Source organism: Theobroma cacao, chromosome 5 (genome assembly GCF_000208745.1).
Source record: "Theobroma cacao cultivar B97-61/B2 chromosome 5, Criollo_cocoa_genome_V2, whole genome shotgun sequence".
NCBI classification, from domain to species: Eukaryota; Viridiplantae; Streptophyta; class Magnoliopsida; order Malvales; family Malvaceae; genus Theobroma; species Theobroma cacao.
The window spans coordinates 27,235,913-27,254,305 of record NC_030854.1 but is presented as its reverse complement, the minus strand read 5'-3'; the positions used below and the strand labels follow the sequence as shown (position 1 = coordinate 27,254,305).

General features: G+C 31.4%; 1 protein-coding gene across 3 annotated transcripts in view; it reads left to right on the top strand.

Moving 5' to 3' along the window:
• The window catches only part of LOC18598978 (probable galactinol--sucrose galactosyltransferase 2), an 8,151-nt gene continuing 1,756 nt past the window's right edge, over positions 11,999 to 18,393 (top strand). The window contains exons 1-9 of one of the 3 annotated variants that reach the window (XM_007028729.2): positions 11,999 to 12,221; positions 13,668 to 13,881; positions 14,646 to 14,881; positions 15,190 to 15,280; positions 15,515 to 15,563; positions 15,709 to 15,800; positions 15,910 to 16,017; positions 17,010 to 17,132; positions 17,742 to 18,294. In XM_007028729.2, coding sequence (XP_007028791.2) covers positions 13,691 to 13,881; positions 14,646 to 14,881; positions 15,190 to 15,280; positions 15,515 to 15,563; positions 15,709 to 15,800; positions 15,910 to 16,017; positions 17,010 to 17,132; positions 17,742 to 18,294 — 1,443 coding nt within the window. In that variant the 5' untranslated portion in view covers positions 11,999 to 12,221; positions 13,668 to 13,690. The other 2 variants (XM_018121544.1, XM_018121543.1) reach the window with 2 other exon arrangements.

The following is an 18,393-nucleotide window of genomic DNA, read 5'->3' as shown; positions in this document are numbered from 1 at the left end:
TAAATGATGAAGCTCATAATATGTATTTTGATTGTGACCGGTTTTAGGAGTAGTGGCGGATCTTGCCTTTGTCTGATTATGTCAACAAGCTTGTGGCGTTTGCACATTCCCTTGGGATGAATAATTTCTTTAAAAACCAAATTAGTCGGAGTCATCTCACCGTCGAGCTCATCATGGCGGACAAAAAATTATCTGATTCTGGCAATGATTGCACCTGTAACCATACACATGGACTCGTGGAATAGGGCCACACTTACCTACTACAAAATTGGCCTCCATTGGCTGATGCTGACCCTCTGATGTATATGCAAACCATCTTAGTTTCCCGTTTTATTTTATGTTTATTTATTTTTAATCTCTAGAGTTAATATAGTTATTCATTGAAATATAGGGCAAGTTAATATAGTTGTGTTATATGTTTCATAATAGAGGTGTTTAGTGATCGAATTTAATCATATTAAAATTGTTAGATAAATTAAAAAATAAATAAATAAATTTGGATACAATTTCAATAATTTTTGTTTTATATTTGTTATTAAAATATTATATATATATATATATCAATGTTTTAATCTTTTAAAATAAAATTAGCTATTGATAGCCTTAGTTTATTATGAATAATTGAGATGCATGTAGCAAGTACTAACATAGATATACATGTGCACAAAGCAACACGTTCGCTTGCTCACACCAATTAGGTGCGTAGCTAGCTATCTAGCTGACATGAAAGACAGTTGGGTGCAAAATCATTTTTAGCTGAAAGGAACCCTAGGATCAAGTACCTTTGAGTTTGGACTGCATAGTTCACTCCACCCACTTGCGAGGTCTAATACATCGGTCGCTTTTGATATTTTAAAATATAATGTGATTATAAATAATTTAATTATAATTAATATAATTATAATGTATATAAATAAAAAAATATTATTATAACCTTTAATTTATAAATATTTTTTTAAAAATGTAATGTCAATTTTAAAAATTATCTTTATTTATTAAAATAATAGTAATTTTTAATATAATAGTAATGATTAAAGCACCTATTGGTACTCCTCTGAAATTTTTTTTGCAAAAAAAACTAATATAATAATAATTTTTAAAATTAATAAAGGTTAAAATTATATTTTCAATATTACTATTTTATCAAACAAATAAAAATACTAACAATTTACTAACGGTTAAATTTATATGTCTAGCAGAAAATTTTTTTAGGATAGAGTATCAATTTCGAAAACTAATATATCTACTTAGAATTATGATTAAAAGTTTAAGAGTGAGGGTATTTTACCCTAAATTTTAACTATAATTCTACATAAGTGTACTAGTATTCAAAATAAACAGTCCGCTCCAAACATGTAAACGGTATTAACTAGTAAATGTAAAATGTCTAAAATATTATTTTTTTTCTCCACTTCTTTTCATTATTTTCTTGTCTCTCAAGCCGGTCAACGACACTCCTTTCTGCGGGTCAACTACCCCATGACCAGATTTGGCCGTGGAATGCCAAATCCGGTCAAATCTCCTTGGGGGGAGCCCAATTTGGCCGAATCTAGCACTCTTTAGCCAAATTCGATAGCATGAATGCCAGAGGTAAGGTAGAGAGAAATTTTTTTTTGAATAGGAGAATTTTTTTTGAATAGGAGAGAAAAAATTTTAAAAATAAAAAATTTTAGTTTATATAGTGTGATAATTTTTAAAATTAATAAAATATAAAATTATTCAAAAAATATTACCACATCATCAAACTAATAAAAACATTAATGATTAATTAATAGTTGAACTTATATGTCCAATGAATTTTTTTTTTTAAAACGGACTATCTATTTTTAATACTAATTGATTCAGTGAAATTATAATCAAAACACTATGATGTTAACTTTTGTACATACAAAAAGATCTGTAAAACATAACATCATATCCTGATCTTAATTTTATTCATGAGTGTTGACTTTTTATTAATTGGGCAACAATGAATGTATAAAATTAAAAATGTTGTCTTAAAATTGATTTTTTACTAACTTGTCAAAGTTCTAACAGTTTCCATTTTACAAATTAAGTTTTTTTAATAAAATTATATTCGCAACTCGAAGTTACATCATAATCAAATAATTATCAATAAATGTGATATAAATTATTATTACATGCAATATAAAAAAACAATTAATAAATTAATAAAAAAACCCATATAAAATTGAGCAAACCCACAAACATTGACCTAATGGAGTAATAGTGATATAGACAAAGGCAATCAAGTAAAGCAGGAAAATCACGAGGGTAGGAGCCTATCCTTGCAACAGACGTGGCCTAATTACTAAATTAGCTACTTGCTCACACACAAGCTGGTGTGCTCGCGGTCCTTTTTGGCAAAACTGCCTCTAGCAGCTCCTTCCCCCGGCCCATGCGCAATCAGTTCGTTTGGCTCATATTCATGATCTATATTAGTGGCGGGGCCTCCTTTTTATTCATTTGTTTAATTCATACAATATCCTTTTCCTGGGTACCACCAAAATTCTTTTACCGACCATTTTCATCTTCTTCGGAGGAAACCGACAATATTAAAGGAAAAAGAAATTGATACCAATGAGCTTATTAGCAATACTAGGAGACATCCTAGATTGATTGAATGAATTGGTGAGAGAAATCAAAAACCATAGCGTTATGAAAGCTATATGCAATGCTTCTCTACATGCATGGTTGCATAATTGAAGGCTGCGGAGTTCTTTTGGAATGCATGCATGCATGCATGTGATTGAAGGCAGAGTTTTGTGGTTTTTTTTTTTACCTAACCTTGAAACATCTTCTGGTCCACAAGCAAGCATAATTTTAATCCTTTCCTAGTCAATTGTTGAAAGAAAGTTGTTGGTTTTACATATTAAAATCATCAGTGTACTTTTCATATTAAAGTCGTGACAGCTTAGTGCTATCCACTAAAAATACATTCATTCCAAGTTGTGATTGCTGATAATGTAATTATTCACTCCATCCAAAAAGATAATTAGGGCCCTATGCTTCTGCAATGTTTCAGCCAATAATTCATTAATTTTTAAGTTCTTTTAGGACCATTTTTAAGGATAAAGAAACATGAATTAAAATGTCCAAAATAATCCGATGGTTCGACCACTAGTATAAATATTTTATATGCTTGGACAAATGAAGTTCATCAAAGGCTTATATCACAGATTCTTTTTTCTCAAGACCTTTTTTTTTTTTCGGTCATTATTAAAAATTAATTTTTTAAAAGAGAATATCCAAAGAAGCAATTTTGGGTTTTGTTTTTTTAATTTTAGGAATGGTGTCAAATATTTAAAAAAATAATAATTTCTTTTGTGCACATACATGTAACTCTCCTGAGTGGTTATAGCATTCCAACTCTTTTCTTTAATTTTCTTTCAGGAAATAAAAAGGAAAAATCAAGTCCTCTGTTTTCATTTCTTTCATATGACTAAAAATTAATAAAGATTTAAAAATATGAGGACAAAAATAAGAGTACTCATGATATTTTGTTAAAAGAAAAATAATAAATAAAAAGGGGGTCTTTTATAAACCCTCTAAACTTACAATTATTTTGATTTATTATATAATATAATAGCTAATATTTTCCAACTTCCTTCCATAAAAAAAAAAAAACAGCGGTAAAATTAATACTGCTACCAAAAGAAATTACAAAGAAAAAAAACAAAGCAGGTGGTAGGATCCACATCCGTGCAACCTATCTTTTTAACCAACCACTTGTCAATTAATAATGGAGCCTACCGGCCAGCACATGAAAGAAATATTTACCATGTGCTTTCCATCTAACAAACATGATCAACACGTTTCCGAATCTGATAGGGTCCTTTGCCACAGATGCTGACTTTGGACTTTGGCAGTGACGTGGACTTAAACACTAGAGGGAGATATGATTTCCAATTAATTATTACTTGTAAGTGGAGGCCGCAAATATGATCCAAATATAAGAAAATCCCGTTAACTTATCTACTTCGATCCGATTTTATCAGAAAAATCAATGATTCTCGACTGCATTTAATCCAATTTTATAAAAAAAAAACATAATTTGAATTCGTAACAAGTTAAATTTAAAAGATTTGGAAAATTAATCTAAAACAATTGAAACTTGTATAATTTTATTCTTAAAAATTTTAATTTAATTAAAAATAATAAATATAACACAGACTATCACCGTAATAATATTTAATAACTTTAAATTATCTTTTAAAATCTCTATTATTGCTTGTATTTTTATATAATTTTAGAAATTATCCTTTTTAATTATAAGTAAAAAAACAAATTATTAAATGTAACAAAAAAAGAATTAAATACATTTAAATTCAAATTTTCAAAATTTTTCATTCGTTACCTCTACATAAAATTTAATATTCTAAACGCTAATTAAATCACTTCAAACTTTTGATAAATAATTATGGTTATGGTTATGGTTGATAAACTTTTGATAAATATTCTAAAAGTTATGGTTACGGTTGATTTTGTAAGACATTTATCGTACTATAATCATGATAAATAATTAATAATAAATAATAATCAAAAAATGAAAATCATTAATACTTTTTCGAAGCAAATTATAAATTTTTATACAAAATAATTCTAAATTAGTAAATGATTTTTTGTTCATTTGTTTTTTTATATGATTTAATTATTTTTGAAAAAGTTTATTTTTATGTGACTTTAAAAAACTTATTTACAATTGATAAAATCTAACTTGATTTATATAATTTATCCAAACTACTGGTCTAATTTAATTTGACTTTTAAAGTTAACAACTTAAACTTTAAATGACCGATCTCCAATAATTGAAGTGTTAAACTCAAATAACCTGAACCCAAAATCAGTAAATTCAAAATGAATTGATGTAATGTGACCTGACTCAAATTGGAGCCCCCCAATTGCCAACTCTATTTCCAAGTTCTACAACATGATTGATTTCTTTCTTTAATTTTTTGTTGCTTTGTGAAATTAAAGAATGTACAATTCGGATAGTACAATTTTTTACTTAAAAAAAGAAAACAGAATATTCTTTTATATTAATGATCATAAGCTTTTTACTGCTTTTTTCCTTTTGTAATTATTATTGGTTAAATTATAGTGACAATCAAGTGAGTCAAATCGACTTCAGATTGAGTCACGAGTTTTATCAAATTACCTGATGTTTGGGTTTTGTCGTCTTCAAGTTCAAGTTGTTTCCTTTTGAGTCACTAGGATTTCAAAATATTATACAATGAGTTAAATCAGATTTGAGTCACTACACATAACAGGTCATTCTCGGGTCATTACAAATTCAGTTATTTTTTAGGTTTGGATTAGTTTAAGATTAGAGTCATTATGTTAAGATGATTTTGATTTTGAAAAATTTAGGGTTTGCACCTTCTACTATGTTTTATTTATTTATAAATATTATTATTTACTAGTTATATCGATCTTGCTTTTTAATAAGTTTATATTTAATTATTTTTAAACATAGACATATTGAGTTAAGATTTTATATTGATCAGATAATATTTTACATTTATTATTTATAATTAAATTTTTTTAATAGAAAATAAATTTATCTTTTTAATAGAAAATCATTGTAAAAGGTCATCTCAATATGTTACTTATGCTAATAGTTCGATAAAAAAAAAAGTAAAAAATATATTATTATGATGAATTTTTTTGAGATGTGTCATAACTAAAATAATAATAATAATTAAAAAATTAATGAATGCATTAGTATTATTAATTATAAAATTTTAACATACGTAGTATAATTAGTAAAGATTTTGACATTTCAGTGGTGTCATCTTACACCACTTGTATCAAGATGGATTCGCCCTTGCCTATCCACCTACAATATAGTATACATAATTCTATAAACTACATAAAAGTTTGTTATTTGTCTTTATAATTGTAAATAAAGAAATGAGCTTCAAAATATTGTAAAATAACTATACCCAATTTATGGACACGTGGTAAGTAAACCTACAAAGTTGCTAGTGAAAATTTTTTTCATGTTGCAAAATGATAAATTGGTTAGTGAAGCCTTTACCCTCCATGAGTAATAAGGTCACATGTAAATGCAATATAACTCTTGTTCCATTCACTCCATTTAAATTCCTTAAATCTTTAATGGAAGATGTTAAAAATTTTCTGCCTTAAACACAAGAGAACATTCTAAGCCAGGATTAGGACCCAACAGGTTTTGGTCAAGGCATTCCCAATTTTGATTAAGGTACCCAAATCACACTTAGCTTCATAAAAAAGCAGTCAAAATGCCACCATTCAAAGTATGCTTAAACCAAGCGTCCCTGCCTGATTTCAAATGGTCCCTCCACTGGTCTTTTTCTCTGTTAAAATATGTACAATTGACAATGATACCAAATTAAAGTTGAATTTACGTTAGCAATCTATTATATTTTACTTAAAGTTGAATTTACTTTAAATATTTATTATGTTTTACGTAAAGCTATCTTTATTAAGATAGATTAGAGTTATTTTAATAGTCATCTAAGGGAGAAAGAATGTTCCATGTAATTTTTTATGGATTTGCTTTAGCAAAATATTTATTATCTAAATAAGTTGAGCTAGTATATAAATTGGTTACCTACTTACCCATGTAATCCCAAACCATTGTGCTAGCCACCACCGACTTTGGTCATGTATTCGAAAGGAGATGCTACTTTTGCTTTAATTTGTTGGATTTTCATTTTCTATTGAAAGGTCAAATTCTTTGCTATTTTAAGTAGACTTTATGAGTGGTGTACTCAACGTTTTGTTAACAAGCTATTTTTATTAAGCACCGTGATTATGCAATGCAAGCAACAGCAAATTTGTGCCTTTTAACACTCTGTTTCATATAATTGCTTTGTTTGACTTCTTCTTCCTCTCATTGCCGTCTTTGGTGTATATCCTACGTGGGACGATTGCATATATATATATATAAGACAAAAACTGATGAGGGGGAAAACCAGCAGGGAAAAGAAAAGCTCGATTTTTTGTATACTGATCAGATTTTGTTTGTTATTTTGTTCTTAAGCAATGCTATATAATTTCCATTACATTTAAACTTTTTTTAAATGATGAAATGAAATTTAGATTTCTTTGTAAGCTCGTCGGATTTCGTAATTCCTTATATAATTATTCTTATAATGGATATGATTTGAATAGGTTTAATACAATAAATTTTTTCTCATTAAACTTTAAACCAATTTATTTATTTTGAAATATAATATTAACTCACTAAAACAAATTATTGTTATTTAATTATTTTTCTTAACTCAATTTTATTAAGAGACCCTTAATCAATATAATGAATTTTGACCTCCTGATCACTTTTAATTCTAACTTTGTCACTCCAATAAATTTAACTTAAGATTGTACATTTTTAAAATGTATTATTAAAAATATTTTAAATATTAATTTTTGTATTTTTTGACACTTTTGTAAATTTGATTACACTAAACAAATTTTTAACAATATTTGTAGCATATGTGGTTCCTACCATTAATTGGTTAATTACCTCAATCTATAATTGGTCGGCTTAATGACGGCTACATTAGTATAGTAAATCATTCTCCTCAATTATTTGGACATTCACAATCACGCCACCATCTTCATTTTCATATGTGACAGGTCAATCACAACGTGGCTTCCCAGCTTCTTACGAATGGAACAGTTTTACTTTAAATTTTTTATTAAATTAAAAACAATCTACTTAATACATTAAAGGGCTTTAGATGCAATTAATGAACTAATAATATATGGTTGCAATTTCGAATTTTTATATGTGAGAAAGGTGAATAAATGGGGGTAGCCACCAGAATATTATCTTAGGTTTTGTATTATTCAACCATTTATGTGATAAAGGTTTTGAAAATTATTTTAAATGTGATCTTTTTCGAAAAAAATATTGTGCTAATGTAAATAGTCCAATCAAAAAGAAAAATTTTATATTTTAAATTTACATTTATGTGCATATATTGCCATAATTTTTGTTTCTTTCTATTCAATTTCAGACCATAGAATCATATCCCAAGCAAAAAAAAATTGTGGGTGGGAGATATTTTACTGGGATACGAGTGTCAGGGTTATTGAAGTGTTGTTGGAGTCGTCATTTTCATCGAGTTTGACAAGAGAGGCTTATTAATTACCTCAGTAGAAATCAAATTCTAGTTAACTTCTTCCCGTCAACTGATCGTTCAAGTAATGCATTAATTAATGTCCCCCGTAGACATAGACATCATGCAAAAAACAAAAATCTAACTTTCTAAATTCTAATGATTGAGAGAGTAAATATTAAATAATAGCATTTTGTTTATTGACTATATATATGGTGTCATGTCAAAACATTTTTAAAAAAATTATTAAAGTATTTTAATATTTTCACGTCAAACAAGTAAGAAAGTTTTTGAATAATTTATAAACACTGATGCTGCATATTTTATTAAATTATTTTTGAATAAAAGGTAGTGGACTAGTGACACATAATTAAGTGTTTATATTGTGAATCTATATTTTCATCTTAAATTTTTATTAATGTGAGATTTGTAATATTTGCTTGCTCTTGTTCTATTAACCAAAACATGTGACAACATGTATTCTATAAACAATAATCAATGAGGACAAATTTAATTTTTTGTATTTCCTTAATTACCAAACTTAGATTTGAGTGAAAATAAAAAATCTACAACCATAGTCAAGCCTTATCTATAGATTTGATATTCAGTTGGCAACCTTAATTATGTCATTAAGGACTTAATTTCAAACTCTTTGACTTCTCGCAATTGGGTGCAAATTGCGTTTGCAAAAAATCCATTTTCTTGTAGTGGCATATTATGTATAGGTTTTGCCATCAAAAAACACATGGAGCTTTGATCTGTGATAGGCAATTCTATGAGTTTTGAAATTGGAAAATAAGATTCATTATTGAAGCCACTCACCACTGATTCTATATATGTTGATTCTAAGGTGCTCTCCTCTAAATTTTTATACTAGTAAACATGAGTTGGATCATAACCACCACATGACTAGTGAATTTAAACCTTTTTTTTTCTTAATAAAATAAATATAAATAGAATTCTATATATGTTGATTCTAAGATGCTCTCCTTTAAATTTTTATACTAGTAAACATGAGTTAAATCATAACCACCACATGACTAGTGAATTTAAACATTTTTTTTCTTAATAAAATAAATATAAAGAGAAGGTTTTTGAATTTCTCAATTTAACGAAACACAATATATATTTTATAAAAATAATACATTTAAAGTTAACATCAATTAAGATTATCAATAAGATTTGAATTTAAAAAATAAAATTCTACAAATCTAAACTTTATATTTAGAGACTTTAAAGTAAAAACGCGGGTAGTAATTGATTAATTGAGTATTGAAGTCCAAACAGTTTTGTTTTTCAATTTAAGATGAATGCAAGTAATAATTAAGATTTTAGTATATTCTTTCTGAATATTAAAACAATTCGAACCTAAACCTCGGAAGATTTAAGAAAAGACAAAACAAAACACGGTGCTTGCTTGGTCCAGATATATATATATAAAGACAATAAGATGACGAGGAGAGAGGTATGAAGAAATTTCATGGGGAAAAATCCAGGCTGGTAGAAATGTAATCAGAGTCAGAGCTGACGTGTCTGGGACGCAAGCGTTCCTAAATTATTACCAAGGCTTAAACACACTAACCCTTGAAAAAGATACTTTTAAATTAAAAATAAGTCTTCACCTAATTACGGGAGCTTAAATAGGGAAACTCCATAAACTTAGGCGCATGGGACCCACCTGTCCAACTAAATGTTCTGTACAGATCTGCAGCTGACTTGGCGAAGAGGATCACGCAACGATTATTTTGGCCCATTTCTGACTTGGGTCTCGTACGTGTTGAGTTGTGAGTGGGTCAATGCTTTTATCTAATGGACCACATTTCCACCGTATTATTCCCCCCCGTTCCTCAAATTTTGCTCCCTGTTGCGTGTTGCAACTTGGCCACGCTAATCGTGTTTTTTTTCCCCCTTCTTTTGGTTTATGAAAACAAGAATATGAATACTTAATTTCTTTTTAGGGTATCACAACCTTGCATTATTGGTGGATATTTTTTTTTAGTTTTTCCAGAAATGTTTTGGTCATTTTTAGAAGTTTTTTCTTAGGTAAAGCAGGTGGAGTTTATATGTCATTTTTCAATAACAATTAATAATATTTAATTTAATAATAATTACCCTTTCCTTCAAAGGATAAAGGTGATTTTCCAATCAAGATGAACTTAATAATATTGCTTCTTCTAGCTGTTTTATTATATATATATGAAGCCATCTAAATATTTATTTTTATCATGCACACATACACTCTTGCTTTCTATTTCTCTCTCTTAATCAAATGTTCAGAAATATTTGTGTTGGTGTTAATAATAAGCATTTTACTATGATATTTGATAAATTAACTATCATATTATAATAAATGTCAGACTCCTAAACTTAAATTGAGAATCGAAATCCTAATATAATATTTTCAATGCTTGCAAAAATAAGAATCAAAATATTTTTTGGTACATAGTGGATTAGATCTTTAATCAAATTGATAGCATAATGAAAGAACTTTTAATATGCACATGTATAAGCGCCAGTGAACTGATATTCTTAATGCTTAATCAACTCTCTATATTTCAATAAGAAAGCATTGGAAGGAATGTTTGACCCCTTTTTTTTTTGAAAGAAATGTTCTTATATAGTATGGGTTTTAGTGGAAAAGCCTTAAGCATCTAGCTAAATACGTAAGGAATTCATCTTAGGCAATGTTTAATTTAGTTCATATGCATGCGTTTTATTCAAAAGAAGTAAACACTTGGTGGTTCATACCCATTTAAGGATAAGATCAACATATTCGTAAGCTGAGAAAAGGACAATGCCACAATTGTATGGCTTTGCTTGCAGCAAGTAATACCAATTCTAAGGGAAAAAAATGGACAGAATTTTTGTTGGTTTAAAAAAAAAAATACAGTTTGAATACTTTGATAAAAGGGCCTTTTATGAGTTTAATGTGTTTAATGTGAATGCGTAAGAATATGAGACTGAGCTTTATACATGCACGGCTACAATTAACCATAAACAACATTTCATTTAGCAAGAATTAAAAGATTCTATCATCATTGAAATGACTCAAAACTTGATAATTACGAATATAATTTGGATTCCCATGCTAGCATAGTAAAAATTGAAAATTCAACGAAAGATTTGATTGGATTGAGAAGGTTGCCTACTTCAAAAATAAATAATATTAGATTTGTAATAATCACGATTCATAAATGTTGTTTATTCAATTGTGCGTTTAGATTTTACTCGTCTTGTTTTGACGAGGATGATTGAACAATTAGGGGTTTGGGGTATTAAATTTTGCAAAAAAAGATTGAAATTTCCAAAAAATATGACCCTTGGGGATTCGCAGGTAAAGGGTGCAGTTTTGAGAGTGGAACTTGTTCAGTGTCCAAATTCATGTTGTCTATTGTTAGCCAGTCAGAATGGCCGCCATTGTCTCGGGGACTGTAAAATGAGGCGGCCTGGTCATCCATGTCCGTCCCAAAAGGTCAAAAAGCAATTTATCACAACATCAGGACAAAGGATAAAATGTAGAACAACTATTTTCTGTATCCGTTCCAGACTCTTTACCATGGGCAACGTGGGTTCAGTCGCAGTCCGTGACGAAACTAAGATGACCAAAAGCAACCAAAAAAAAATTTATATATATATATATATTAAGTACCGCCTTTGGTATGTTCGACAGAAATAAAGCCTCTTTCCGCCAATTTTAGCGGCCTTTCGGTTTTACACTTCACAAGCCGAAGGCACAAAATAAATATCTATGTTATTTTAAACGGATAAATAAATATAAAATCAAAATTACTGACAAAAGAAAAAAATATTCCACGTGGCGATTCCCGAAAGGTATAGTAAATAGAAGTTGCTCGATGTTTAACTCCCAATTTTGGTATATAAACCCAGCTTCCCCGCGTTCCCTTACTCGCATCCTTGTCTGAGCAAAGGCTCTGTGACTGAGCGAACCTTGCTGTGCTTCGCTTTCTCTCTCCCTCTAAGAAGAGGCATTCCCTTCGTTGGAGTGCACTTCTACTGAGTGTTCTTTTAGCTGTTCCTTTTTCTAGGCTTTCCTCCCTTTTCAAGCTTTAAGGAAGAATTTCAGCCCCCGGCGGCCTGAGGAGTTAGCGACCGGTGAGTTTATTTGGGGTGTGGAGTTTCTTTCCACTATATTTTTTTACTAGCTTTTTCGTAAGTTGTTGACTTGATGATTGATGGATTTCCAAGAATTTCTCTCTTACGTGAGAGGAAATGAGATGAAATTTGGAGCTTAGCTTCTTTTAAGCTAATGATTTCTTTTCTGAGATTTTGACGGAGCTGTGTATGGAGGAAAGCTAACCAAAAAGATGACTTTGGAGTCTGGAGTTGAAGCCAAATTCTTTGATTAACGGTTGGTGAAGATGATGATCATTTTTTAGGACAGATCACGATGATTAAAGAGACTAGGACAGATTTTTGCAAAATTTTATTTCTAATTAATTTCTGTTTAATTTAGAGTTCACCGTCTTTTCTCTTTCGCTGTATTAAGCGTGAAGATTTTCCAGCTTATATGGAGCTGCTTTTCTCGTGAATCGGTCCAAAGTTGCTCTTTTCTCTGTAACTCTCAGCAAACGCTTTTTTCTTTTTTAAAAAAGAAAAAAGAAAAAAGAAAAAAGAAAAAAAGGCTTTATTCGGAGCCGGAACAGATCGTGGTGGTCCACCGGCGGCCTTCACCAATTCCAGTTTTGTTTTATTTTCAGATTGTTTCCAAGATTTCCCCATTTTCTTTTTTCTTTTTGATGATTTTCTCTTTAAACCGTCTGAAAGTTAATAGTTAGTATATATTCCTTTCACAAAAAACTTAAAAAGGAAAATATGTACATTTTTTTCTACACAGTAATAAAAAAAAGGCCACGCTTAAACAACCCCACACACCAAAAAAAAAAAGAACAATAATTTCGATTAAATAATTTCTTTCTTCTTTCTTCTTCCTTCTTCCTTCGTACCTTATCATCCTAGATATTCTTTCATGGAGAGAGTATTTTCTCCCAAAAAACAAAGGAAGCCAATAAGAAGAAAAAGAAAGAAAAAGGAAACGAGCCCAGAAAGCATGCTGGTTTTCTCTTGTTTCAACAAATAAAAATGATTTTTAACATTTCACACAATTTTCTCCCGGAGTTTTTTTTTTGTCATTCTCTATAATTTTTTGGTGGCTTCAAATTCAATGCTTATTCAACGGTTAGGTGAGAGAATGCTAAGGACATCATCAGTAAAGCAATTGAGGTGGAATCTCTCTTCATGGAAATCTCATGGCAGTGTTCCTTTTAAAAGCCTTAGCTTTCACAGATACTTTAAACCCATAGGTCCTTTACAACCTCCCCTACCCCTTGTTTTATTTTATATTTGTATCTACAAATGGTTGGTTATATATATATATATTTATATATATATATATATATATATATATATATATATATTTATAAATCTAATTATTCTCTGTTCTGACTGAAACGCTGTTTCTAAGATAGAGTAAACATGTTCTGTTTTAAAATATGTTAGATTAATCTGTTCACTGATGTTGTTTAATACGTTGTGTGACAGTTATCAGCTGCTCAGTGTCAACAATGACGGTCACACCAAGAATTTCTATCAACGATGGGAACCTTGTCGTTCATGGGAAGACCATCCTTACTGGAGTGCCAGACAACATCGTTTTGACTCCAGGATCCGGTGTGGGACTTGTTGCTGGTACCTTTATTGGTGCTACTGCTTCTGATAGCAAAAGCCTTCACGTCTTTCCTATAGGTGTTTTAGAGTAAGCACTTTCCCTCTTTTGAAATTTATTATCCTTCAATTTCGATATATATAGCTGCTTTTCATAAATTAGAATTGATGTTTGCCTTTTCATACTATTATGTTTATAAGTTGGCGATTGCATTATTGTGTGAAAATGTCTTACCAATAACATATATATGTGGATTGAGATTTAGCAAATCAATGGATTTTCTTTCTATGACAAATTGGTCGTTCATGATGTTTTGTATTGCCAATATGTAGCATAAAGCTATAAAACTAACATAACAAGTCCTGAAAGACTATGATGGTTGATTTCAAGTCTTAATAATTAACAGTATAAAGCTTCTCATGTTATTGATTGTTGCCTTAGAAGATTCCACTTCATCCTTTAACTTTATTTCACTCTTTTCATCTGTATAGATATTTAGACAAATATTCATTTGGGTCTATTTCTTTCCAAGTGAACATGGTAAGAAATGAATTATATGAGTATGCAGTAATTTTGAATCTAGAGTTTATGACTTTTCTTTTCTTTTTTTAAATATGTCTATTCAAATGTTTATTAGTGTAATTTATGCTATGTTAAATATATTTTAAAATATTTTAGATAGACATGTTCATTGGATTTTGCACTTGCCATTCTTATGCCTAATAGTTAGCCAGGGACTGTTTTTGTTGACATATGCTTTTGATACTTAAGGCTTATAAAACTGTAAGTTCTTGGATGATTATGGTGTGGGGGAGTTGCAAAAGTCTTAACTTGAATTTATCTTTCTCTAACAGGGGTCTCCGATTCATGTGCTGTTTCCGATTCAAACTATGGTGGATGACTCAGAGAATGGGAACATGTGGGAAAGATGTTCCTTTCGAGACTCAATTCATGCTTGTAGAGAGCAAGGACGAAGATGATCCGAATGCCCCAACAATCTACACTGTTTTCCTCCCACTTCTTGAAGGCCAGTTCCGTGCTGTTCTGCAAGGCAATGACAAGAATGAGATAGAGATATGCCTTGAGAGTGGTGAGTAGCTTATGGCACTCAAAAATATCTGGCATTGGCCATATGCAGCCTGTCTGTTACTCAATTGCATAGGGCAAATCTTCAGTCCCATCTTGTTGTCCATTAATGAAGGACTCAAACCATATCAAATCATGGGGTGGAGTTATCATTACTATGAACAACCAGGGTGGAGAAACCATGAATGACTGCCATCCCAATAAATAAAAATTAATGGCATATATAGCATTCTGTGAAGAAAATAGATAGAAAGGATCGAGTTCGAAAGAACCGAAATGACTTGTTTTTGGTGGTGTGATTTGGTTTTGCAGGAGATAATGCTGTTGAAACAAACCGAGGTCTTTACCTTGTCTACATGCATGCTGGGACCAATCCCTTTGAAGTTATCAACCAGGCTGTGACGTGAGTAGATATGCTTCTTCGAGCAATTTTTTTTTCACAATTTCTTTTATCCTAGTTGGTAGTCATTGAAAGTATTTTTTAAACAACTTATTGTTAATGTTTTCTTTCCCTGGAAATTACAGACAAATTACAATCATATCTCCAGAATTTGATTTGATTTCCTAGATATATGTTGTTTCTTGTGTTTTGGATGCTTGCTTAATGAGCACTTAATATTTTGGTTTTGTGAACCAGGGCTGTAGAGAAACACATGCAAACTTTCCTTCACCGGGAGAAGAAGAAGGTAAAATTACTCTTACGTCAATGTTTACTTTCCCTGCCTTTCTTTTTCTCAAAAGAATGTTGATTTAAACTCCTGAATTGGCTTGTGACAAAGCTAAGATTATCTCTATGTATCTTCTCTAAATTTATTACATTGGTTGTGCTAGGTGCCTTCATTTCTTGATTGGTTTGGCTGGTGCACATGGGATGCTTTCTACACTGATGTCACTGCAGAGGGTGTTGAGGAAGGCCTTAAAAGGTAAAAGAATTTATAGCAAAGTGAGCTAGCGATTAGCTGTATATGGAAAGTAAATGCTATGATCATGATAAGATGGTTGTCACTGAATTCTTTTCCTCTGTAATTGCAGTCTATCAGAGGGAGGGACTCCACCTCGATTTTTGATCATAGACGATGGTTGGCAGCAGATTGAAAATAAGCCCAAGGACAGTGATTGTGTTGTACAAGAAGGGGCGCAGTAAGATCTCTCTCTTTCTCTCTCACACACACATGCAGGTGCATGCACTCAAGCACGTTATTATGTGTTGTTAGTTGCCCACAAGTGTCTTGTGAGAGGAGCACAGTAAGATCTTCTGTCATCTGTGTCTGAAAGTATTCAATTTTTGCTCTAATAAATTCCCCTCTTTATTTTTATGCCTAGTTTGGCGTAACAGCGTGTGCCTGGATGGATGACTAAGAGCTCTTTAAAAATTGATTAATCTATTGAAGGATTTTGAACATTAACATTTTAATATTTCTTTTATCATGTTTCATTTTTACATTATATTTCCACTTCTTGGAAACAAAACATTCTCCACCTATCTTTTTTAAGGGTTGTAAACCGGGAACTTGGAAAATGTACGCTAAGTAGATAATCAAGAAGTTTTGGTAGCTGTAGTCTAGCATTACTTTTGTAGACCAGGTCTAGAACACAGCTCTTGTAATGAGAAGCAGCTCTTAGTCTCAGATGATGCATCCACAACCTCTGGGCAGGGTGGAGTAACCGTGTAAATAGGGGCATCTTACTTTCATCACATGAACTGGAGAGGAGGACTGAATGTCTGAGTGTTGAGTCTTTACTGGAAGTTTTAATTCTGCATACCCAGATGATTGGACCATTATATTGCTATATATCAGATATAGTTAGATATAATAGTCTGGTGAATCCCGGTGGTCCCTATTCCTGTTCAGATCTTGTTTTTACTTCTGGGTGGCCCTTGTTTATGTCAGAATGCAGTTCTCACTCTTGGATTTTAGCTCAGTCTTAAAACTTCAATGCATGTGAATGACATGGAGTCGAATTAACTTGGTAGATGGCATGCCTTGTCTTCTTTTGCTGGCACGTTTTATGTTCTTGTATGTTCAGTCAATTCTTTCTTTCTGTTTCTTTTTTTGAGCAAAGATCTTGCATTATAACTGTGATTATCACAAAGGTTGGATGTAGATATGATGTCCAATTATTTCTTGCAGGTTTGCAAGCAGGCTGACAGGGATTAAAGAGAATGCTAAATTCCAAAAGAATGGCCAAGACAGTGAACAGATCTCGGGCCTAAAACATGTTGTAGATAAAGCCAAGCAGCATCATGATGTGAAGTAAGTGTCCCAAGTTATTCTGGTTCTTTGTGTTTTTCTGTTGGTTGCAGTGCTTTTTATTATGAACTCTCTTTTGAAAGCAAAAAGACTCATACATGCTTTGCAGATATCTTCCTCTCAATCAGAATTCTCCCTCAATCAGATTCCCATTCTTTATTCAAAGCAATTAATTAGCTTCCTCAGTTACATGATGAGTAATTGATCAGTTTCATAAACCTATCATTATCTGACTTCATATAATAATCTTCTGGTTAACAGCTGCTGCTCTCGTTAGTTTGAGCAGGAATTGCATTGACAAATGCATTTATTTTCTGATTCAACCATCCACTTTGCAAATCCAAGTTGAGAGAAAAAGGCCAAATTAGATTTGACACACATTGGAATATAAATTTATTCGACATATACATGCAAACCTTAACACTTGCCCCTTGGTCATTCATGCTAAAATGATCTTGAATCAAAGCAGCATATTTGTGTAAAGAAAGTCTACTTGTACTTGTTTGTCATGTGTAAGATGGATCTTAGTTTTGGAAGTTCATTCTCTGTAATTTCTCTCTGAATAATGTTGACCTCTATCACAAGTAACATTTTGCCCTACTTTATGCATAGGTATGTATATGTGTGGCATGCTTTGGCTGGTTACTGGGGTGGAGTCAAACCTGCAGCTACTGGTATGGAACATTATGATACAGCATTGGCTTATCCTGTTCAGTCCCCTGGTGTGATGGGCAACCAGCCAGACATAGTTATGGACAGTCTTGCTGTCCATGGCCTAGGTTTGGTGCATCCAAAGAAGGTTTTCAACTTCTACAATGAGCTTCATGCCTATCTGGCTTCGTGTGGAGTTGATGGAGTGAAGGTTGATGTGCAAAACATTATTGAGACCCTTGGTGCTGGTCATGGCGGTAGAGTATCTCTTACCCGCAGTTATGTCCAGGCCCTTGAAGCCTCAATTGCCCGAAACTTCTGTGACAATGGATGCATAGCATGCATGTGTCATAACACTGATGGAATCTACAGCACCAAGCAGACTGCTGTTGTTAGAGCTTCTGATGACTTTTATCCTCGGGACCCTGCTTCGCACACTATCCACATTTCCTCAGTGGCTTACAACACTCTTTTCCTTGGAGAATTTATGCAACCTGACTGGGATATGTTCCATGTAAGTAAAAAATAAGCCTTTTTTGTTCCTTAAGCCGCTGTAGCTGCAATCTTTGTATGTAATGATGGTCAACCAACATTCTTACTAAATGAATGGAGG